Source organism: Ictidomys tridecemlineatus, chromosome 2 (genome assembly GCF_052094955.1).
Source record: "Ictidomys tridecemlineatus isolate mIctTri1 chromosome 2, mIctTri1.hap1, whole genome shotgun sequence".
NCBI classification, from domain to species: Eukaryota; Metazoa; Chordata; class Mammalia; order Rodentia; family Sciuridae; genus Ictidomys; species Ictidomys tridecemlineatus.
This window is the reverse complement of record NC_135478.1, coordinates 177566131-177589615: the sequence shown is the minus strand read 5'-3', so window position 1 is coordinate 177589615 and position 23485 is coordinate 177566131. Positions and strand designations below refer to the sequence as shown.

Below are 23485 nucleotides of genomic sequence, written 5' to 3'. Positions count from 1 at the left end.
CTCACTTTTGGAAGATCCCATCATTCATTTGCCCTTGAAGATTTATAGCTGTATCATTCCAATGTGTGGCTCTGGCCTCTGTTGCCACATGGTATTTTTCACTGTGTGTGTCTCGGTATATATTCTTTTCATACAGGGGCAATCATTATCCAGTATGACCTTATCTCAACTAATTACATCTGTTTCTAGATTAGATCACATCCTGAGATTATGATAGCGCATAAATTTTGTGGTGACAGTTTTCACCTCACTCTATCTTTTAAAATTTAATCCATTTGTTAAGTATGTAAATATTTGTTAGTCAGCTGTGGCTGCCATAACAAAATGAAACAGACTAATGGCTGAAACAACAGGTATTTATTTTCTCAGTGTTCTGGAAGCTGGAAAAGCTAAGATTAGGGTCCTGAAGGATTTGATTTCTGGCAAGGACCCTCCATGATTCCTAACATGGCAGAGTGTGAGAGCAAGCGAGGGAGATATGAGAGCAGGACATAAGCTCAAAATCCCTATTGTCTCTAGTAAGGGCCTTAATCCCTTAAGACCAGCCCCATCATACCCCTTGTCACTATCACATCCACTTTAACCTCCCAAGAGCCAGTCCTCCAAACACCAACTCTGAAGATACAGTGGGAAAACCAAACTCAGACTCAAACCTGGTTTCTCTTGCTGTGATAACACAGATCTCTTCTGTGGCTCCAAAAGATGTGAGGGGATTTCTTCCCACCACCAAGCCAGCATTCAGTTCTATAGTAGTCTGGGTAATCTAGCTGGGTAATCCTGTAATCTAATTCAAGGTTCAGTGTTCCAGACAATTCCCCAGTGTCACCCACTTCAGATGCCAGTTGCAAGTCTCAGGTTACTTGCCTATTCTTTTGACTGTGAACCTGGGTTTCTACAATCCCCTTCTTGCCTTCTATTAATTTGCTTGAGCAGCTCATAGAACTCAGGGAATCATACTTACTGTTTAATTTTAAAGGACATTACAAAAGATAGAGATGAAGAAGAGATGCATAAGGGAAGGGGTGTGGAGATTTCATGCCTACTCTGTGCACACCCTCCCAGGAACCTCCATGTACTCAGCTCTCTAGAAGCTCTTCAAACCCTGTTCTTTTGGGGTTTTGTGGAGTCTTTCTTACATAGGCATGATTGATGAAATCTTTGGCCATTGGTGATCAACTTAACTTTCGGCCCTTCTCTCCTACCTTATCCTGTCTTAATCTTTTTAATGACCAATCCCCATCCTGAAGCTAGTACTGCCAGCCATCAGTCAACTCACTAAAAAGACACATCACTTTGAAGATGCCAAGGATTTTAGGAATTATACACCAGGAAAGGGGACTAAGACCAAATACATATTTTGAAATATCACTCTAGTAAATTGTGCGATAGACTATATGAATTTTGGGAGACATAGACATTCAGTCCATAATAGTCTTTAAAATTAAAATAGAAATTTCATATTAGGTATTATTTAGGAAGTGAGTTATGTATTTATTTTGAGATAAGAGTCCTGTGATATTGCCAGACTGGCTTCAAAATACTGGGTTTAAGCAATCCTGCCTCATCCTCTAGAGTAGCTGGGAATAAAGGTGTGCATCCACATGCCTGGAGTTGCTTATTTTAAAAAACAATCATATACAAGTTTAATAGTGTATACATGCAAGCATAATTCTTGCTTGTATTGTTTTGGGAAAAAGTTAGGTAACATTCATATTTAATAAGTTAAATATATATATTTTATTTTTTTAGAGAGAGAGAGAATTTTTTAATATTTATTTTTCAGTTTTCAGTGGATACAACATCTTTATTTTATTTTATGTGGTATTGAGGATTGAACCCAGCGCCCTGTGCATGCCAGGCGAGCGCGTTACGGCTTAAGCCACATCCCCAGCCCCTATATATTTTCTTATTCTATATATTTGCCCTAAAATAAACTATAAATCATTGATAATTTTTAGGTATTTAATAAGAAGTCTTGCCTGATATATATATCTATATATCGTTCTAATACTACCTCTTTCACTTCCTGTTATTTCTTTCAGAATTTTAAAAATTAAAATCATAACAGAAAAGTGCACTCATCATGGGAATGTAGCTCAGTTGATTTTTCACAAAGTGAACAAGCATGTATGACTAGCATTTAAATTAAAAAAAACATACCATAAGCATTCCACAAGTCCTTTCTTAATTAGCTAGTGCCCTCAAGTAATTCTTACAGTTATACCAAAATTAGAGAACCATTTTCATAGGCACCTGGGCTTGCAGAAGGTATTTCTTTAGATTTTTATCTATCAGGGATCAGGTTGGTGTATTTATTTTCTAAAATGTTCAGTGTCATTCACAGACTTTTGTATATGCTGTTTCTCTGCTTTGATATGCTTTTATATGCTTTACTTCTCCTTCTCTGTGTCTTCCATACCTATTTACCTCAAGTTCTTACATCTTCCCATGGACTTTTTCATTTCAGGTCTTAGCTGAGACTCCTTTTTTAAAGAGTGTTTCTTATTCCTCCATCTTTCTTCCCTCTCAGAGTTTGAGCAATTGCTCCTTCTGCATATTTTCTTTAATCCTTCTTTTTCCTTTTCCCACATTCTAATTGCCAATTGACTTTATTCTGCATTAGACCATAAATGTCAGACAGTATGATATTTTTATTATTATTATTATTAGTAGTACCTCAGAAAGTGTCAGCACATGCACAATATCAATCATATACATAGATGATAAAATTATTATGTTTTAGTATTGGAAAGTGCATTTAGTTCATCTAGTTCAGTCTTCTCTGCTATTAAATAGTAAATTAAAAGCCTTAATTTTATTAATAAGGACTCAGAAAGAGCCAGTAGTTAAATTATATGGTATATGTGTGTGATGAGACAGAATAGTGGGGAAAAGACACTAATGTATCTCTAGTATATTAAACACTGAAGAATCTCTGTTATTCTTTACTTGAATCATACCTAGAAGCAATTATTTTGTCTTCGGTTCTTCTAATATTTCAGTTTCATTTCTTACTAATCTATCTCCCAATTTCTATTCTCTTACTCCCACTGATTTTATTATTTATTTACCCCTTTGTGATTTTTGGTTTCCAATACCTGTTTTCATTCTTTATTACTTCAATCTAGTTTGCTACCTAGACTAGTTTTCTATGATTAAACACTTCAAAAATTTTCACATTTCCAACAAAGAATTACCCATTAGTATCTTAGACTAATCCTTAATAATTAAGTAGTTCATTAACAGCAGCTTTACATTTTCCCACCCCTCCGGTCTCCCACACACTTCCTCAAATGATCTTCTTTTGATTTGTATATTTCTATTCTCAGTTCTCCAAATGAGATATGGTTCTTTCTTCAAAAATATAGTACGCTTTTTTCTCTGTCTTGTTCATTGTAGTTAGTCAGCATCCAGTTTATTTTTAGTGTTTCAAAATCTCTTCTATCTATCCTGTTTATTATATTCTTGTATTAGTTGGCTTTATCTTACTGCAACAAAATATCTGATACAGGCTACTTATAAAGAGAGATTTTCATACATGGTTCTAGAGGTTCAAATCCAAGATTGAGCATCCCTGTTTGTATGACTGTCTGGTGAGGTTGAGCATAGTGGGAATACCTGTCAAGAGTGAGTTCTCGTGTCTTGAAACAGGAAGCAGAAGGAAAGGAAGAGATTGGGGCCCTCAATCCCTTTGGAGGGCACATTTCCAGTGACCTAAGGACTTCTCACTTGCCCTACCTCTTCAAGGTCCACAGCACCTTTCAGTTACCACTCTGGGAACCAAGCCAAGTGTCTTTGGGGACAGTTGTCCAAACTAGAGTAATTCTCATTGCAGTTCACTAGTGCATGCTGTTTTTTTTTTATTTTTTTTTAATTACTAATTGGCAAAGCCAATTTAATTTATCTCCTCAAACAACCTAGGATATGGTATTTAGAACATCAATAATTTTTCTGTTACTAACCAAACAAAATAAGAATTTCACAGAATGCCACTTAATTCTGTCAATGACTAGACTCTTTTCATTTCATAGTTATCTTTTATTATCATTCTTTTTTCATGTATACCACCCTCCAGACAATAAAATCTATTTACTGCTCCTTAGGTATACACTGTAATTTTCTGTAGTCATTTCTTTGTATACTGTGTTCTTTTGTTTTTAACCAGAAAATATTTATCTCTATGAATAAATGATTCTCTTCTTTCAAAGTATGGCAAAGACATCTAATCCAGTGGTTCCAAAATGCTTACTTTCAGGTAGCTGCTCAGTGGACTGTGTTAGAATCATCTAAATAGCTTTGAAAAATATTAATAACTAGGTCTTAATCTGGTCTAGCTGAATCAAAAATTTTAGAATTGAGATCTTATCAGCTCCTTCCCCCTCCAAAAAAAAACATATCTCCAGCTGGGGTTGGGGTTCCATTCTTTTATTTGTTCTCATCGTTTTGAAGTTTACAAGATGGAGACACAGAGAAATGAAGTGATTTCCTCAGGGTTGCCCAAACAGTATTTCTTGTGTAACTTTACTTATTTCAACAATTGGAGTGACAAAAAATTTCTTAGGAACAGGAATAGACACTATTCTTAGAATTCTTACATCTTTTGGAACATTAGAAAATGGTCTGAGTTCAAATGTATGATATGTCAAGATCATTGTACTGTCATGTGTAACTAAGTAAAACAAATAAAAAAAAATAAAAAGAAAAGGCAATTTCATATATTTCAAATCCCTAAATGTAGTTTTAGATTTTTGAATGAAGAAAATATACTGAAAACTCCATTTGAACTAGAGTTGGCTTATGTTTGTTAGTTTTTTGTTTGTTTAATTTCTACGTTGCTTTAAAGAGAGAAGGTTTTGTTTGCAGTTGAATTTGGTGTAGTATAGTGTGGAGTATATCTCCTTTCTCCTTTGATTATTCCAATCAAAATAAAATAATACAAGAACAACAACAACAACAACAAAAAGAAAGAATGAAAATGGTCTGAGGACCAATATTTTCTATTAGTAGTGTACTGAATACCAAATATTGTAAATGTGTTATCTCAATAGTCTTTCCAACAGTTTCATGAAAAATATATTTAAAAACCAAAAAATAGAAATTTACTTACTCATTCACTTATCCTAAGACTAATTTTAAAAGTCTCAAGTTTTTCCCACTATAGCATGTTGCTAACAGATCAAGGTGGGGGTAGCTAATGTTTATTGAGCTTCTCTTCTCAATTACAAATGCTAATTAGTTATAAGAATTACTGCGGGCCAGTATGGTGGTACATGTCTGTAATCAGGTTTGAACATAGGAGTTTGAGGCCAGCCTAGGCAACATAGTAAGACCTTATTCTCCAAAATATATTTTTTGATTTTACTATTAGGTGAGTACCATTATTTTTTGCCATCATACAGATGAGGAGACTAAGTATTAAATAAGTTAAGTCATTTGGTTTTGGTGACTAAGTGCTAGAGTTTGGATTCTATGCTAGGTCTGAGTCCAAAGTCTGTGAAGTAGAAATAACAAAAGCAAATAATAGAATTAATGAAGCCTAACATTTTTTATTTTATAAGATTAATAAATTGAAATAAATTATTAAATGCCAAAGACTGAGGCAGAAAACAAACAAATTAAAAAGACACAGGATGAAGAGATGATCTAATAAGACATCCAACAAAAACTAAAAAGAGAGTAAGAGGGCATTAGGTATAACTTTATAATAACAGATTTGAAAATTTAGGTAAAATTGACAAAATCCTAGGAAAACAACCTGCCAAAAGGAACACTAGGAAAGTTAGAAAGTCTGAATAGTTTTATGTCCATTACCAAAATTGAACATCATTCAAAACCTTCCCTGTGACAAAACTCCAAGGGCAGATAGTTTCAGGGATGAATTCTTCCAAACATTAAAGGAAAAAATAAACCAATGTTATGTAAACTTTATCCAGTAATTGAGAAGAGGAAACACACACACCTCTGCTTATTTTATGAGGCCAGAATAACCTTGATATCAAAACAATGACATTATAAGAAAGGAAAATTACTAGCTGTTTTTCCAAAATTGATGCAAAAATGCTAAGAAAAAGTATTAGCAAATATAAGCCAGGAAAATCTAAAAATGATAATTTATCATGACCAAGATGGCTTTAGTCCAGAAGTACAATGTAATTACTTAAATACAGAGGGGAAAATGATCATCTCAGTAGGTGCAGCAACGTAAATCAACGTCAGTCTGATTAAAAATACTCTTAGCATACCAAGAATAAACTTCTGTAATATGATAAAGGAGTTATCAAAAACCTCAGTGATGAACTATTTAAGACTTTTCACCTGATAAAACTCAAGGATAATACTCTATTTTTTTTTTTTTTGGTCAACATTCCACTGGAGACCCTATCCACAGTAATAAGGAAAACAATAAAATAAAGGAAGATTGGGAAGAAAGAAAGAAAAAATATTCTTAGATAACATGGTTATACATATATAGCAAAACAAAACAGTCTACAGATGAAATATTAAAATTAATAACTGAATTTTGTACATTTATTAGGCTAAAATTCAATATATAAAAATCAATTGTATTTTTTTAATATGCTTGCAACAGCCAAAATTTTTTTAAGTTACCATTTACAGTCTCCAAAAATGCATAGATTAATTCAAATGAAAAAATATATAAGAACTCTTAACAGAAAGCTATCAAACATTATTAAGAGAGATTAAAGAAAACATGAATAAGAGAGAGAACCATATTCATGAGTTGCAGAGCCAGTAATATAAAAATTCCAATTCTAATTTTATTTATTGTTATAACTTAGTTACAAATAAAATCCCATATTTTTAAAAATTGAAATTGTCAAGTTAATTCTTAAATTAAAATGAAAATATTATGAACCAAAAATGTTTCATAATCAGTTGAAGAACAGATAAACCAGTTGTGAATGATTAAATAGAGTTTCTGGAGGATAACTTTATGAATGAAAGATATCTTTATGAATGTGAGTCAGGGACTACTTTTAAAATAAGACACTGAAAGTGTTTACATAAGGAGTAAGGTTGATAAAAAGGATCGCATTGAAATTTTGAATTTCTTTCCCTTAAAAGACTTTATTAAAAGAGGGAGAAGGGGCTGGAGTTGTGGCTCAGTGGTAGAGCACTTGCCTAGCATATGTGAGGCACTGGGTTCGATTCTCAGCACCACATACAAATATATAAATAAAATGAAAGCCCACTGATGTTTAAAAACAACAACAACAACAACAAAACTGTTTAAAAAAAAAGAGGGAGAATATATTTACAATACAGTCATCAAAGTCATAAAATCCAATATATATAAACAAATTTTACAAATATGTAAGTAAAAAAAGGGCAAAAATAATAAGCATGCATTTCACAAATGATAATCCAAATAGATAATTAACATTGCAAGAAGGAGTAACTTGCTCAGTCATCATAGAACTGCAGTGTTCACTCAAAAGAATAGCTGAAATCAAAGGGGCTGATTGTTTTAATTTTGTGTAAGTTTGTTGAGCATCCACAATTGTCATATACTGTTGGTGATGTTATAAAGTATTATAGTAGCTTTGGAAAAATGGCTGAATCTATAAACACATAAACATAGAAATACCTGGTAATTCAGCAGTTCACCCACACAGCAGAAATTCATGTGCATATCTGTCTACTGCAGTGTTCATTGCAGCATTAATTAAAATATCTAAAAGTGGAAATAACCCAAGTATTTACCAATACTAGGATGGATAATCTAAATTTCTACAGTGGAATTCTACACATCAATAAAAAGAATCAACTACTGCTACATGCAATATGGTGGAAAGATTCCACAAATAATGTTAAACAAACAAAGTCAGACACAGAAAAATACAAACTCTAAAATTCAGTGTATGTCAAGTTCACAAACAGGCAAATCTAATCTATCATGTTTCAGAAGTTATGGTAGTGATGATATTTAGAGAGGTGCAGCTTGGGAGCCATACAGGGTTTCGAGGTGCTGACACCATTCTGTTTCGTGATCTAGTTGGTAGTTTAGACTGTTTATTTTATTATAGTTCATAAAGTTGTGCTTATATAATGTGCACAATCCTCTGTATGTTACTTTAAGAATTTTATTTCAAATAATTATTTTGTAGCACCTTTGCTAACAATGCATATATCGGTATTAAACCATATTGATCTATTGATATATATCTTAATTGGTATTAATTGGAAAAGTAGCTGTTAATTGGAAAATTTTAAATTATGTCTAGAATTATATGTGTTATAAATTATAAATATTACTTTAATATATGCTTTAGTAATGAGCTATATACATTTATTTTTTGAAAAGTTTTTGGAAGTTAATTTTTGAAGCAGAGAATCATGAAAACTGTTTTATTTTAACTAGGCCTTTAAAGTTGAATAAAACAAAATGTTTTTCAGTTAATGTACGCAAAAATTTTACAGTATACTTTCACTGGTACCTGATAATAAAACTACTGTATATGGAGTGTTATGCTTTTCAGATCCTTTCAAAATTGTCAAGGCAATAAGTATAATTTAAAATATCTATCGGTATTCTGGTTTTATAAGATGTAAATATTCTTTTGAAGATGCTTTCTTGGATTGTGATGATATATGAAATTTCTTTATAGTTGTCTTATTTTGATTTCTTGATCTCTACTAAAATGTAAAAAATTGTGTATATTGTTTTTGTGCACACGCACATATATATCTCTTTTGGGAGAAATGGAATAACAACAATAAAAAACAAATGTTTTACCCTGTTTTTAGTTTATAATTTTATATGAAGTTGCTTACTTTATCTCCTGTGTCTTTTGTTGGTGTACTAGTACAAAATTGAAAGTGTATACTAGAGTTAAATTCTATTATAATCATATTAAATTAAGCTTTTTATTAGATCATATCTTAATTTGAATGATATTCATTTGCTTCTTTTTCTCATTTAATGAAAATCTCCAATGGGTATTGTTATTCTCCAGCTCAGTTTCCTGTTATTGTCTTTAAGCTGACTATGCTTTATCTTTCTGTGTGTGAACTTGTGTATTTGCATTGCATACTATTATTTTAAATAGTAAATACAGTAGATTTCAGAAAATACCTTTTGTCTTATTCATAAATTTAATCATGTAAACAATGAAATAATTCAACTTTTTAATTATGTCTCTAATAATAGACAGTAAATTATAAATGGAAAAAGAGTTTCAGCTCTTTGGGCCTAGAAGTATATGTTGTTATAACAGCTTCTAGCTGATAATTAAGTCATTTACTTACCAAACAAATCCAATAATTTGTATTACTCTGGACTAAATCTACTCATTGACCATGTTTCAACTTCCTATCTTATCTCCTGCCTCTCTCTTTTTTACTTTGCTCTGCATACCATCATGGCCTTCTTGCTGTTTCATTAGCATGCCAAGTACATTTCTTAATACTTTCATTGATAACACTGCCCAGGTCTATAGTTCCTCAAATCTTCTTTAGACTACCTCTATTAGGATAATCAGGTCTGTTTAAATATCCAATCAGAGATGTGTTTTGTGTGTGTGTGTGTGTGTGTGTGTGTGTGTGTGTGTGTGTGTGTGTGTGTGTGTTTACTCCTCTCTCTATAGTAATCCTAATCATTCTGTGTTTTTATTTTCTGCTATATTTTTTTTCTTATAGCATTCATCATTACCTGATATTTTTTTTCTGTTTTGTACATTTCATAGTAAATATATAAGCTTCCTGTGAGCGGGATTTGTTTTACTACTGCATTTCCAACACAAAGAATTTTAACAGATGCACAGTAGGCATTGTATAAATATTTGTAGTTAGAGTGAGTGAATGGATGAATTAAATATAAAGAAAAGTTATCAGTTCTCATGGCTAAGCCCTTGGCTAACTCTTCAGGATTCTTTTTTTTTTTTTTTTAATTCTCTTATATATCTAGCATTTCTATTCCAGCATGGCTTCTTTGTTGGGATTTGTAGTGAATTTTAAATAAGCTCTATTATTGTACAAAAAGCTTCTAAACTTGTTATTATCCTTTAAAGGTAGAGAAAGAGGGAAAGGGGAAAAATGATATACATGGTATTTAAATTTGTCTTTTATGATGTATAACTAAATTTAATATTTGTTTCAAATTGTTTTTATCTTCAATAATTTAAAAATGTGGTAGCAATTGTTCAAGGTTGTAGATTTACATTGATCTTATTTGTTTCTATTTATATCTGTTTCTACCCTACCTCAACTTTATTTAAGAATCCAACTCAAGTTGGAACAGCTCTTCAGGTTTTCCATAATCTTGGGACTTTGAAGGATACTATTACCAGTGTTGTGGATGGATATTGTGCTGCTTTGGAAGAAAATATCAACAGTGCATTAGACATCAAAGTTTTGACTCAGCCTTCACAGTCAGCTGTGAGAGGTATGGATATACTTTATTTTTAGCTTCTTTATTTATTTATAACTGAGAAGTCCTTTGAATAGTATGTGAAACATTCATGTTTCAAAGCAATCTAATGACTCATTTTTTTAGTAGACAGAAAATGAGAGAGAAATTATGTTTCAGAATTTATTTATAAATTTTTTTGTCTAATCAGTGAGTTGTGGCCAATTGGTACATTCAGAACTAGATAAAGATCTCTAAACTATGGCATCATTTAGTTGAGAGGAAACAGATGCAAAAAAAAAAAAAAAAAAGAACACATTTTTCTTCTGAAGTCCTTATCCTCACTTGTACTTCTTATTGAGTAAGAAAATATTTTTTAAAAATCTGCTATTTCTACTTTAGCTTTCTGGACTTTTCCTTATTGTAATTCTTATACTCAGCAGCAATAATGGCTGATGGAATAGAAACTGATAAAATTTGGGGGGAAATTATAACCATAGCAAAGTCTAAAGGAAACTGCTGAGAGAAGGTGCATTCAAGGTAGAGAGGAGTCTGCACCTCTTCCTGCCAAGGTGAATGGATAGCATTCACACTTTTCCACAAAGGGGAGAAAAGAGCATATATTATGTGCACCTCTCATTTACTTCCTCCATCTCTCTTCTTATATTTTTTTTTCTTTCTGTCCTGTTAGTATGGATGAGATATACCTTGCTTCTAGCAAAGGCCACTCTGCTTTTACATTAAATTCCATAATTCCAGGATATTGCTTTAGCACATACCTTCTCCCTATCTTGTCTCTATTTTCTTCTCTTCATCTCTTTTTCATCACATACAGTTATCCTGCCATATCTCCTCTACTTAAACATAGTCATATCTATCATGACTGCCTTTCTTTCTTCAGCTGAACTATCCTGTTTTATTTAATTAGCCTATAGAAAAACTTTCAAAATTTTTATGTGTACTTACTGTTTGCAGTTTTTCTCTTCCCATTTTCTAAGTGAAGGCATGCTAATCATCACAGAGTTATCCTCAAGAATAAATAAAATAATCTATGCAGAATTAACAACAGTTCCTGATTCCTGGCTAATATTAAAAACTTGCAGGCATTTATATATTTTTTATATATTTGGTATATAATATGACCTCATAAATATGTTGCACTGGATAAAAAGAGATAAAAGAATTGTAGGTCTCAGAGATTTATAAAGGTTAGCTTCTGAGTAGGTTGTATTAAGGCTATTCCAGAATATCCTTGAAAATAAATTGCCATAGGAGATTTTACTCTCAACTTTTTCTAGCAATTATTATCAGAAAGTTTGATCTAACATTTAAATTTCTAGGAGCAGTTTTATCTCATTCCCTCTTATGTTGTCAAGAAAAAGGAAAAAAATTAAAGCAGTTATTCACATCTGTCAATCTTAATGTAGGCCTTTTTTGTTGAAAGGATAAAGAGTCTTAAAACTGCCTTCCTATCATCGAATTTCATGTAGAAATCTTAAGCTTCAATTCTTTGTTTCAATATGTTTTAAAAGGAATAATCTTTATTACTTATAATTTTTAATGCCACATAGACAGTATTGATGTTAGTTTTCTCTTATAGATTAGATTAAGGTTAGGTGAGAGCATATTCATTAAAATGTTCAAGGATGATGGGGCCACCATATCAATAAATTTACTTGCAAATGGTTCAGGGGATTTTTTCTCTCTTTTCTTTCTTTCTTTCTTTCTTTCTTTCTTTCTTTCTTTCTTTCTTTCTTTCTTTCTTTCTCTCTCTCTCTCTCTCTCTCTCTCTCTCTCTCTCTCTCTTTCTTTCTTTCTTTCTTTCTTTCTTTCTTTCTTTCTTTCTTTCGCAATACTTGTACATTTTCTACAAATTTAAGATTGTTTTAAAGTTTAAAAATATGTAAAATACAATTTTAAGAAAAATAATGTGAACTTGAACGTATAAGAATCTATAATTCAATAAGAAAAAGCTAACTCAATGAAAAGTTGATAAAGAGTATGCATGGGCAGTTCATGTCAGAATATATCCATTAAACATATGAAAAATGGTTAACCTTTTTTGAAGCATATGATCTCGTTGTAAGGCAAATAAAGATACAGAAGCAGGGAAGAGACTGTCATGCAAAGACTCTTGCCATAATTAAACTTCTCTGCCATAATTAAGCTTCTCCTGTTGTCAGAAAGATTTTTCAAAGAGTATCAGCAAGATGTCTATAGAGAGAATTGTGGTTTGCATTTTCCTCTTTCTTGTAAATGCCAGCTTTGCACACAAACAGTGTGATAGAGGGGCTGGGGCAGCGCAATTGCTTGGCATGTCTGAGGCACTGGGTTTGATTCTCAGCACCACATATAAATAAATAAAGGTCTATCAACAAGGTAAAAATAACCTTTTCTTTCCTTTTGCATTTATATTTAACTAAAGTTTTTAAAATTTTTTTTATAAAAGGTGTGGTAGAGTTAGAATCTACAGTCAAGCTTGTTGTACAAAAAGATATTATCCCTGTTTTCTTGGTAAAAAAAAAAGTATAAAACCGGGCTGGGGATGTGGCCCAAGCGGTAATGTGCTCGCCTGACATGCACGGGGCACTGGGTTCGATCCTCAGTACCACATAAAATAAAATAAAGATGTTGTGTCCACCGAAAACTGAAAAATAAATATTAAAAAATTCTCTCTCTCTCTCTCTCTCTCTCTCTCTCTCTCTCTCTCTCTCTCTCTCTCTCTCTCTCCTCTTTAAAAAAAAAAATATATATATATATATATATATCTCCTGTCTGGCCTAAAATGCACTTTCTGAGAACACAAAGAAAAAAATCAATTACTTTAATGTAAAACCTCCATGTCCTTCCTTCCAATGAGTATAAAGGTCAAAGTATTTTAAAAATCTTCTTTTAGAGGAAGAATTTTTTAGGCTGTAGCCCCCTCTGGACTCTGCAGTCTATAAACTTGCTTCGTGAAAATTTCTTGGGTGTCCAGCTCCTTCTGTCCTACTTTAATACTACTTCCCAATCTTCTGATTGTCAAAATCTAAGACAGCTGTGTTATCTGACTGCAGAAACTCATACCTTTATTGTAACAAATGTTTCAACCAGTTAATATGAGGTTAAAAATTGTGTATTCTTCATGACCTTTTAATTTCTTTTATAAGACTGTATCTAAGACAAATTTTCATATATGTATAAGGATTTTTATTGTACTATTGCATATAGTGGTAACAAGGTAAATATAATCTTTCCTTTCATGGAAAAATGAGCAAATAATTTATTAAATGATTTTGTAGCCAGCACTTAAATATAAAACTATAATTCTCAAAAACAGAACAGGAAAAAGTAAGTCTCAGAATTATATATGTATATAAAATATGATACCATATCTAAAGCTTAAGAAGAATACAACAGACTATAATATATATTGTTTTGCATATATAATAAAAACATAAATACATCTAATGATGATCACCAATTTTAAGATTTACTTTGGAGAGAGAGCAAGGAAAGTGGGACCAGGAACGGAGAGAACCAGGAAGCGTCACTTCATATGATCTTGTATTTCTTGAGCTTGATGACTAATATTTGTAAAATTATTCTGTATTTTTTTCTTTCTTTTTTGTACCATGGATTGAACCCAGGGGTGCTTTACCATTGAACTATATGTCTAGCTCTTTTTTATTTTTTATTTGAGACAGGGTGTCTCGGGGGCTGGTTTTGAAATTGTGATCCTCCTGCCTCAGCCTCCTGAGCTGCTGGGATTATAGGCATACACTACTGTGCCTGGCTCTATATACTTTTTTGTATGCATGAAATATTTATTAGTTTTGAATGATTGGTGCCTTTTTCATTTCCTTCTTTGTGCTTTTAAATGATTTGATTTTCATCTCGTTCTTGTTAGTATTACTTTTCCATTTCTACATTTATCATTCTCTTGCCTGGATTTTATAATAAATTGCCCCCCCCCCCGATTTTTATGCGTTCTTTGATTTCTCAGTTCTTGCATAGAAGATGGAGTCTTTTGCCTTTATATTTAACTAATTTGGGCAAGTATAGATTCTTATTTTCACTTTTACTTAGAATTTTGTAGCTGTTTGTGGACCCCAAAATAATGTTTTTCTTTCCTATTGAATTTGAAAACAACTAAAATACAGATGTAGGGAACAAAAGGATGATAATTAAAATGTTGGCTTTATTACTGATTTAAAAAACAAAAACATGATGACAACAGTAAAAAACAAACAACCTTGAATTGAAGGGCATAGCTTAGCTTTGAAACAAAATGAATTTCTTAATATAGCAACTCCAAATGAAACTTACTCCCCAATATTAGCCTGCCCTGCTGTACTTAACCACTGATAGAGTGCAAGTCAGAATGTACCATTTATGCACAACAAGAGAGAAAGGAAGGGAATGAGTCAATTAGGTTCCATTTTATTAATCAGGTAAGTGGCTCCTTTTTACATGGGAATGGTGGAATAAGAGTTAGGAAAAGAAGGCAAGAATGTTCTTTTAATTGAAGTTCCCCCATATGAAAAACAAGGCCAAGGCAATGGAGGGTTCCCTCAAATATTAGACATGGCTCTACCGACTGCTATGTTCAGGTGTTCTTTTTAGAGAATTTTCAGGCAAATTAGATTATTATACCACACATAGTATAACTTGTTTCTTCATGGATGTTCAGTGTTTTTTTCCCCCTTTGTCTTTGAATTTTAGTAACATTTTATGGATATATTTTAGGGTTAAATGCCCTGTATCAGTTTTTTTTTTCTGAGAGTATATATTCCCTTTTATAGAGAAGTTTATCCTATTAAATATTGTTTGTTTGTTGTTGTTGTTCCATTTGTTTTTCCCCAGGAACTTTAATTATGCAAGTATTAGATCTTTGTTTTCTAAGTCTGGTATCTTCTCTATAGTTGCTTTTGTGTCTTCATGTTTCATTTTGAATGATTTCCTCTTTTCTGTTTCCCATGGTTTACTGTGTTTCCACCCTTGTTCATTATGTTTGTTTGTTTCTTTGTTTGTTTTATTTTATTTTTAGTATTATCTTAATCTCTATGGTATTTTTCCAGTCAGGATATTTCCTGTAATCACTTTGAAATAGCAGAAAATGGAGTAGCCCTTCTGGTTGTTTCTTGGGGGAATTCCTTTGGTGACCTATGTGTATCATTTCCTTTAGCTTATATTCCTTTCCTCCTCTTACCTCCTCTTATACAGATGTAGGGAACAACAATAAAGTGACACTACCTTAAGTCCAGTGTCACTTTATTTCTGATTGCTTTTAGAGCACATCTTTCCTCAAATTTTGGACTTATCAAGAGTTTAATGTGACACATAGTGAGACTATTTAAGCCATTCCTTTGTTAAAACCTAGCATTCTCAGCTTCCTCTACCAACTTTCATCTCACTTTACCTCCAGTGAACTCCCTATGTTAGAGGGCTAATTCTTATCAGTGATATCACTTTATAAGGGCTTCTTTTTCAGCTCTTCTCTGTCATTCTATAGTGTTTAACATTTTACTAGCTTTCCCCCTGGCCTGTCCATGTCTGTGGGTCTTATCTCCAATCAAAGAATCATTGGACAGCTTGTCAAGATTCTTACAGTTGATTTGAAAAGCAATGTGTTTCCTAATAATAGGTTAAGGTGTCAGCTATGTGGTCTCTTCCTTCCTTGTTTGTTTGTTTTTGTTGTTGTTGTTTTTTCCAGTACTGGGGATCATAATCAGGGCCTCTTGCATGCTAGGCAAGTCTCACTAAGTTACTTAGGCTGATTTTGAACTCCTCTTTAGCCTCCCAAGGAGCTGGGTTTTAGACAGGTGCCTCTGTGCATGGCTTTATTTCTTCTTCATTTTGATTCATCTACTTCATTTGATATGTAATTTTATAATCTCAAGTTTGAGGTTTTTTTATTTTTTTTAAAGAGAGAGGGAGAGAGGGAGAGAGAGAGAGAGAGAGAGAAAGAGAGAGAGAGAGAGAGAGAGAGAGAGAATGAATTTTAGTATTTATTTTTTAGTTATCAGTGGACACAACATCTTTGTTTGTATGTGGTGCTGAGGATCGAACCCGGGTCGTATGAATGCCAGGCGAGCGCGCTACCACTTGAGCCACATCCCCAGCCCAAGTTTGAGATTTTATGTGATTCTTTGTTTCTTTGAAAATTTTTCCTACTTATTATTTGTTCTTATTTTTATTGACTTTAGAAAAGAGTAGTAAATTTAATTTTACACTGTCACCAGAAAATATTATATTTTGAGAAATTCTCAGTTTTTTTCTCATTTTAATAAAATTTAGTTTATGACACAATCGTGTTTTTTGAGTCTATTAAAACTTATACTGGCATCAGTTTTTCTGTTTTAATTATACTTTCTCTCCCTTTATATAGCTGTTCTCTATTTAGTCAATTATTTCTATAATGTTTTTATCTTCAGAAAGGTGTATTTAGCTTATGAGTATAAAAAATCTTTATGTTTGAGTGGCTCAGGAGACTAAGGCTGGCGGATCATGAGTTCAAAGCCAGCCTCAGCAACCTTTTGAGGCCCTAAGCAACTTAGCTAGTCCCTATCTCTAAATAAAATACAAAAAGGGCTGAAGGTATGACTCACTGGTTAAGCACCTCTAGTACCAAAAACAAAAACAAAAACAAAAAATCTTTTGTTTTGTCAGAAAGAAAAATTGGTCCTCTAGAAATATTTGAAGCAGAGATCAATGATTGTGATCTTGTCTCTCAGTTTCTTCAAAGTAAATACAGAGAGATAATAATAGCTTATATTTCTGTTTGTATTTACTTTCAGAGTAATAGGTTAATGGGTGCCATAATTCTTTTTTTTAACCTATCATTTATTTTCCAGAAATTTAATGGAAAAGAGAAAGCTAGGAGGCTTTCTTTAAATTCTGTCTCTCCCTCCCTCCCTCTCCCTCTCTGTCTGCTCCCCCCCCCCGCCTTCTCCCCCCCCCCCTTTTTCTCTCTCTTTGTACCAGGCATTGAATCCAGGGACACTTAACCACTGAGCCACATCCACAGACATTTTAATTTTTTATTTTGATACAGGGTCTTGCTAAGTTGCTTAGGGCCTTTTTAAATTGCTGAGGCTGGCTTTGAATTTTATATCATCCTCTTGTCTCACCTCCTGAGCTACTGGGATTACAGGCGTATACCACCACACCTGGCAATATTTCATAATATTCACAAAGGTATTCCATATCTTTTTCTCATTCTTATGGGTTTTTTTTAAAGTATTTTTATTAGCACATAGAGTTTGTTCTTGATGAGACAAGTTCAGATTGTTTAAGTATTATGTCTTTATTTCTTCCCTTACCAGTGTGTGTACAACACTGCAAATAATTTTTCAAACAAGTTAGATCTATATTTTCAATAGGAATTATTAATACTTTTAAAGCTCAAAACCTCCTAGCTTTCTCTTTTCCATTATTTTCTACTATAATCCCACTTAAAACATAGCATTTATGTTCTAAAGGTACATATAATTATTTTTTAAATTAAGATTTGTTAAAAACTAGAGTGAGCCAGTTCATATGCATAGTAGTTCTGGTTTTCTTAATCTCATCCTTTTTAAAACCAGGAGTGTAGACTATTTAACCACAAAGGTGTCTTCGATTGCCTTAGTGTGGACTGATACTTATGTCTTTCAGTTTGGGTTTATTTTGTTTTTCATATTGAATCATTTCAATCTGTACTTATAGCTTTGTCTGTATTACATACAAGAACGTTGTTAGACATTCTTACCCTCCAGAAATTTAACATTGATATGTTAATATTATTTAGTATCAGTCTATATTCAAAAACTTTCAGATATCCCCCCCAAGTTTTTTGATACTAGGGATTGAACCCAGGCACCACTGAGTTGTATCCCCAGCCCTTTTTATTTTTATTTTTTGAGACAGGGTATCCTGATATTTCATACTGTTACTAAGTTGTCCAGAGTGACCTTCAACTTGCTATCATCTTGTCTCAGCCTACTCTGGCTTCAGTGACCGTGTGTGGCACAGTACGTAGCTCTAAAATGTTCTTCATAGATGTTTTTTGTTCTTAGTAGAACTAGGATCATATTTTAAAACTGTTGGTTATGTTGTCTCTGTACTGTCCTTTAATAGAAAACAGTGCTTTTTTTGTTTTTTTTTTAATGGCATTAACATATTTGGAGAGCCCCTCATTTGAATTTGTCTGAATATTTTCTTCATGATTCAGTTCAGGATAAACATACTGGTAGTAAAGTAATGTCCATTTATTTTTACCTTACTTCTCACTTAATCCATGCTATGCATTGCAAAATCCCAGTGTATACTTGAAATTGCATATATTAGTGAACTCTCTATATACTATTTTTTATCCTACAAATTCATACCTATGTTAAAATTTTTAGTTCTTGGCGGACACAACATCTTTGTTGGTATGTGGTGCTGAGGCTCGAACCCGGGCCGCACGCATGCCAGGCGAGCGTGCTACCGCTTGAGCCACATCCCCAGCCCATTAAAATTTAGTTTATATAGTAGGCATAGTAAGGGATTAACAACAATTAATAATAAAATAAAACATTTATGACAATATACTGTAATAAAATTGTCAGTATCACTACTCTTGCTTTTGGGAGCCATTATTAAGTAAGTCACTTGAATACTAGCAATATGATACTTCAGTGGTTGATATGATAACCAAGGTGGCTACTAAGTGACAAATGGGCAGATAGTATATACAGTATGGATTTGCTGGACAATGGGTGATGCAGTTCCTGAGTAGAATGGAACCATGATATCATGATATTTCATAATGTTACTCAGAATCATATGTAATCAAACATGAATTTTTTTGTTGCTGGAATTTTCCATTTGGTATTTTTGGATCCCAGTTTACTGTGGGTAATTGAAACCACGTAAAGTGAAACCAAAGATAAGGGAGACTACAGTACATTATATCAGAAAACAACAAAATTATGTCAGTTTGTCTCACTATGCTGGTGCTAAATAACTTCACTAAAATGGTATATACCAGATTGTCCCTTGTAAGAAAGTTCTCTTTATAATTACTAACTTAATGTTGCATAGTTTCAAATTTATTTATTGACAACTATACATATTCTTTTTAATATAAATTATAAACATGTTTGTATTATAGTAGATGCTAGCAGCAGTGCTATTTATGGATTAATTTCTGAAATGCACTACTAATTTCCCATTTTCTGTTATGTAAAAAAATTGCTTATAATGTTTTTTCAAGTTTCTCTAGAGGATAAGATGAAAATTTTTGGTAAATAAGACATTTAAATAATGGTCATTAAAATATGTTAATTTTAGGCTCTAGAACTCATTTCATTTGTTCATTTTTTTCCATAAATATCTTGTTTCCTATAATATATCACCTTATGTTTTGTATTTATTGGTAATCTTTCTCTCAGTTAACTCTTATACCAGTTGTTACAACCAAGTATTTTTTCAGTCATTCTTTCTGCACTTATTAACTGACAAATTTTGTGTAAAGATCAGTTTCTTTCCTTTTTTAAATATTTGATTTTCTCTGTGAACTCATGAATTATTTTTTATCATTATTATAATTCATCATCATCAGTATTATTTTGGATGGCCAGATTGTCCCCAATTTGTTTTGTGGAAGTTTTCTCTAGTCACATTCATGCATCCTTTCAATAAGTTTTCTTTTATCTTTTAACACTTCTTTGCTCTCTGGAACAATATGTACAAGGTTCACCTTGTATTTTCATTAGTCTGTTAACGCTGAGGATCTTCATTTGCTCTATTCTAAAGTAAACACTTGTTGTAGAATTACTCCATCGATACCACATTTAGCAAAAAACCCATCAAGTTCATTATTTCTGGGTTGGGGTTGTGGCTCAGCCGTAGAGTGCTTGCCTAGCACATGCGAGATGCTGGATTCAATCCTCAGCACCACGTAAAAATAAATAAGTAAAATAAAGATATTATGTTCAACTACAACCAAAAAAAATATTCAAAAAAGTGTTTATTTCTGATGATGTGCACCATCTTTTTGTCCAATGTATCCTCACTGTATAGTCTGTGCTCCCATTTGTCACTTTCTATCCATCAAGATATCTCACTGAAGTCACTGTTCTGTGATTTAAAATTACTTGAATTATTTTCCCTCATGTTGGTTATATTATTAATTTTATGTACAGATAGTATTGTTTCTATATTTGTTTATATTCACTTTTCGAGTTTGCCTTTTTCATTCCTTTTATATTTAAATTTGCTTTTGGAATATTTGAAATATTTGTACGGATACAAAATATATTTTGGAATATGTTAACACAGTTGTGTTAGTCACAAAGATCCATTTCTATCTCTCTAACTTTCATCTTGTTCCATTTTCCACCACCCTCATCTCTCTTTTAGAAAGCCATTTTCATTAATTTCTTTGTGTCCCTCCCTCATTGTGTGTGTGTGTGTGTGTGTGTGTGATTTCTTTCTTAAACACAAAAGGTTTTCTTAAAGAAGGAGCTTCTTGTGTTTTTTTTTTTTTTTAGCTTTTGTATGCTTTTAAAATAGCATTCATTTTGTTGTATCCTGAAAATTTTATTTTTTATATTTCTTTATCCTTTATAACTAGGAGGGCCTGGACGGTCTACCATGCCAACCCCAGGAAATACTGCAGCTTTTCGTGCTTCGCTCTGGACCAATATGGAGAAACTTATGGATCATATTTGTGCTATATGTGTACAGGTAAATATTTCACGGGATGCAAAGAACATTGATTATTAACTCACTCCTGGTTATTCAGAATTGTATCATTTGGAGCAGGTTTTTTAAAATCTGAGCATTCAGTCAGATCTTCTGTTCCACTCTTGGAATCTCACCATTTGGGAGGCTGAGTTTGGAAGATCACAAAAGGCCAGCCTGGTCAACTTAGTGAGATACTGTCTTAAAATAAAAAATAATTTTAAGCAAATACTCTCTAGCAGAGCAGCCCTGAATTTAATACTACTCCCCACAATCTCTTAGCATTCAAACACCTCCATTAACTGATTGTTAATGTGTAAAGCTCTAGCATAATGCCATTTCCTTTCCCTTATAAGTGCAATTGTTTGTCATAGATGTCAGCAGCAATACTATTTACAGAGTAGTTTCTGAAATGTACCTTGTTTTACTTTGTTTTTTTTTTTTTTTAAGTACCCTAGCTTTACATTTGTTTTGTTTAAAAATACCCAATTATATATACTCTTACTTCTCCCTCCCTTACAACCTTTTTTAGGTGCAGCATCTACAAAAAGTATTAACTAAGAAGAGGGATCCTGTTTCACACATTTGTTTCATTGAAGAAATAGTCAAGGTATATTTAAACAAAGCTGTTTTTACATCTTCCTTTTAGAAGGTAGAAAGATATGTACCAGGATCATTTGTGTTACTCCCTTTCAGCATCTGCATATCCATTGACAGTAGGGAAACTTATTTATTGACAACTATACATATTCTTTTTAATATAAATGTGAACATGTTTGTATTATAGTAGATGCTAGTAGTAGTCCTATTTATGGATTAATTTCTGAAATGCACTACTAATTTCCCATTTTCTGTCATGTAAAAAATTACTTACAATGTTTTTTCAAGTTTCTCTGGAGGATAAGATGAAAATTTTTGGTAAATAAAACATTTAAATAATGGTCATTATAATATGTTCATTTTAGGCTCTAGAACTCATTTGTTCATTTTTTTCATAAAGCACATTGCTTTATTCATTTTCCATGTTCTGAAATTTCCCTTCTGTCATTTGCAAATCTGCTAGCCTCATAGACTATAAGAATATCTTCCAAGAATAGGAATCCTTAATCCTACATCTCATTCATTAATTTTGATGTTTTTTTATTATTAAAAGAATAATTAACCTGTATTTTACTTATTATTAAGTCCTAATGTCTAGAACCCCCCACCCTCCAAAAAAAAAAAAAAAAAAGGTTTTTCAGGTTTCCAGCATAATCGTATAGGTAGTTTCACACATAAGTTCACAGTTTTTAAATATTTTACATACTGTAGTGAGGTAATTTGTCACACCAAGTTTGGTGATTTACTGAAAACAGTTACAGGATCCAACCTATATTTGTACTCAAGCCTATGATTTATCCCAGTGAAAGGATATGAAGCATAATGAGCAAAGAGGAAAGGTATATGGAGCAAGATCCAAAGGAAACCAGGTACAAGCTTCCAGGAGTCCTTGGGCTCTGGAGTTACATGAAGCTGGTTTAATTCCTGCAATAGGAATTAATGTTATGATATCATGATAGGATGTTTCCACTAAGGAAGCCCTCCTTAAGGGAACTGTCCTGGGTTTTTCTCAGGGACTAGTGACTGCCTAAGATGGACCAAAATTCTAGACTCACTGAAGAAAAGGAGATGTTCAACACAAACCACATTTTTTATACAGCTTAGGTAAAGTGAGCAACTTTTATCAGTTTGAGAATCATGGTGTCCCTTTCAAAACCAAGGACTGAGCTTGCAAGTTGGCCTTTCTATGGCCATTTCAGATCTACTATGTTAGTTATTTTCTGCACAATTTACTGAACATTACTGTACATGTTTATTTACTTCACCCTTATTTCTACTTGACTTTCAATTGTATAAAAGAAGGAATAAGGTATTTTTGTCCATTTGTAAAGTCACTAACTTTTTTGCATTTGCTAATGGATAGGATAATTAATATTAGACCTTCATTTTTATAAGCAAACAACTATATATGTGCTGTTTTCACCCATTTGTTGTGATTTGGCCATCTTTACACATAAACTGATTCACTTGTCTCTATGTGCAGTGGCCACATTTAAAGCTTTTATTATTTAATTATTTTGTATTTTTAATTCCTTTTTAACAGCTAATAGTCTACAGTCAACATAAGAATAATTTTAATGAAACTATTTCTATAAAGGAAAGATTTTCTTTCATGTACAAGCTAGAGTCAAAAGGAAGAGAAAAGTTGGGGGAATCTCATTGAATTGAAAGAGAGATCAGTAGAATAGAGGAAAGGAACCAGGGGAAGAGAGGGAAGGGGGAAGGAACAGGAAAAATGCTGGAGAATGATGTTGACCAAATTATATTGCCATATTGTGTGTATATATGAATATATAATGAATCCAACCATTATATACAGCTATA

The 23485-nt window shown here is 32.5% G+C and overlaps 1 protein-coding gene across 1 annotated transcript in view; it reads left to right on the top strand.

Annotated features, from left to right (window-relative positions):
- The window catches only part of Cog5 (component of oligomeric golgi complex 5), a 300246-nt gene that overhangs the window by 166632 nt on the left and 110129 nt on the right, over positions 1 to 23485 (top strand). Inside the window, exons 8-10 of the mRNA XM_005319450.5 lie at positions 10240 to 10405; positions 20952 to 21064; positions 21594 to 21671. Of these exons, the coding sequence (XP_005319507.2) occupies positions 10240 to 10405; positions 20952 to 21064; positions 21594 to 21671 (357 nt within the window). The remainder of the gene's footprint in view (positions 1 to 10239; positions 10406 to 20951; positions 21065 to 21593; positions 21672 to 23485) is intronic.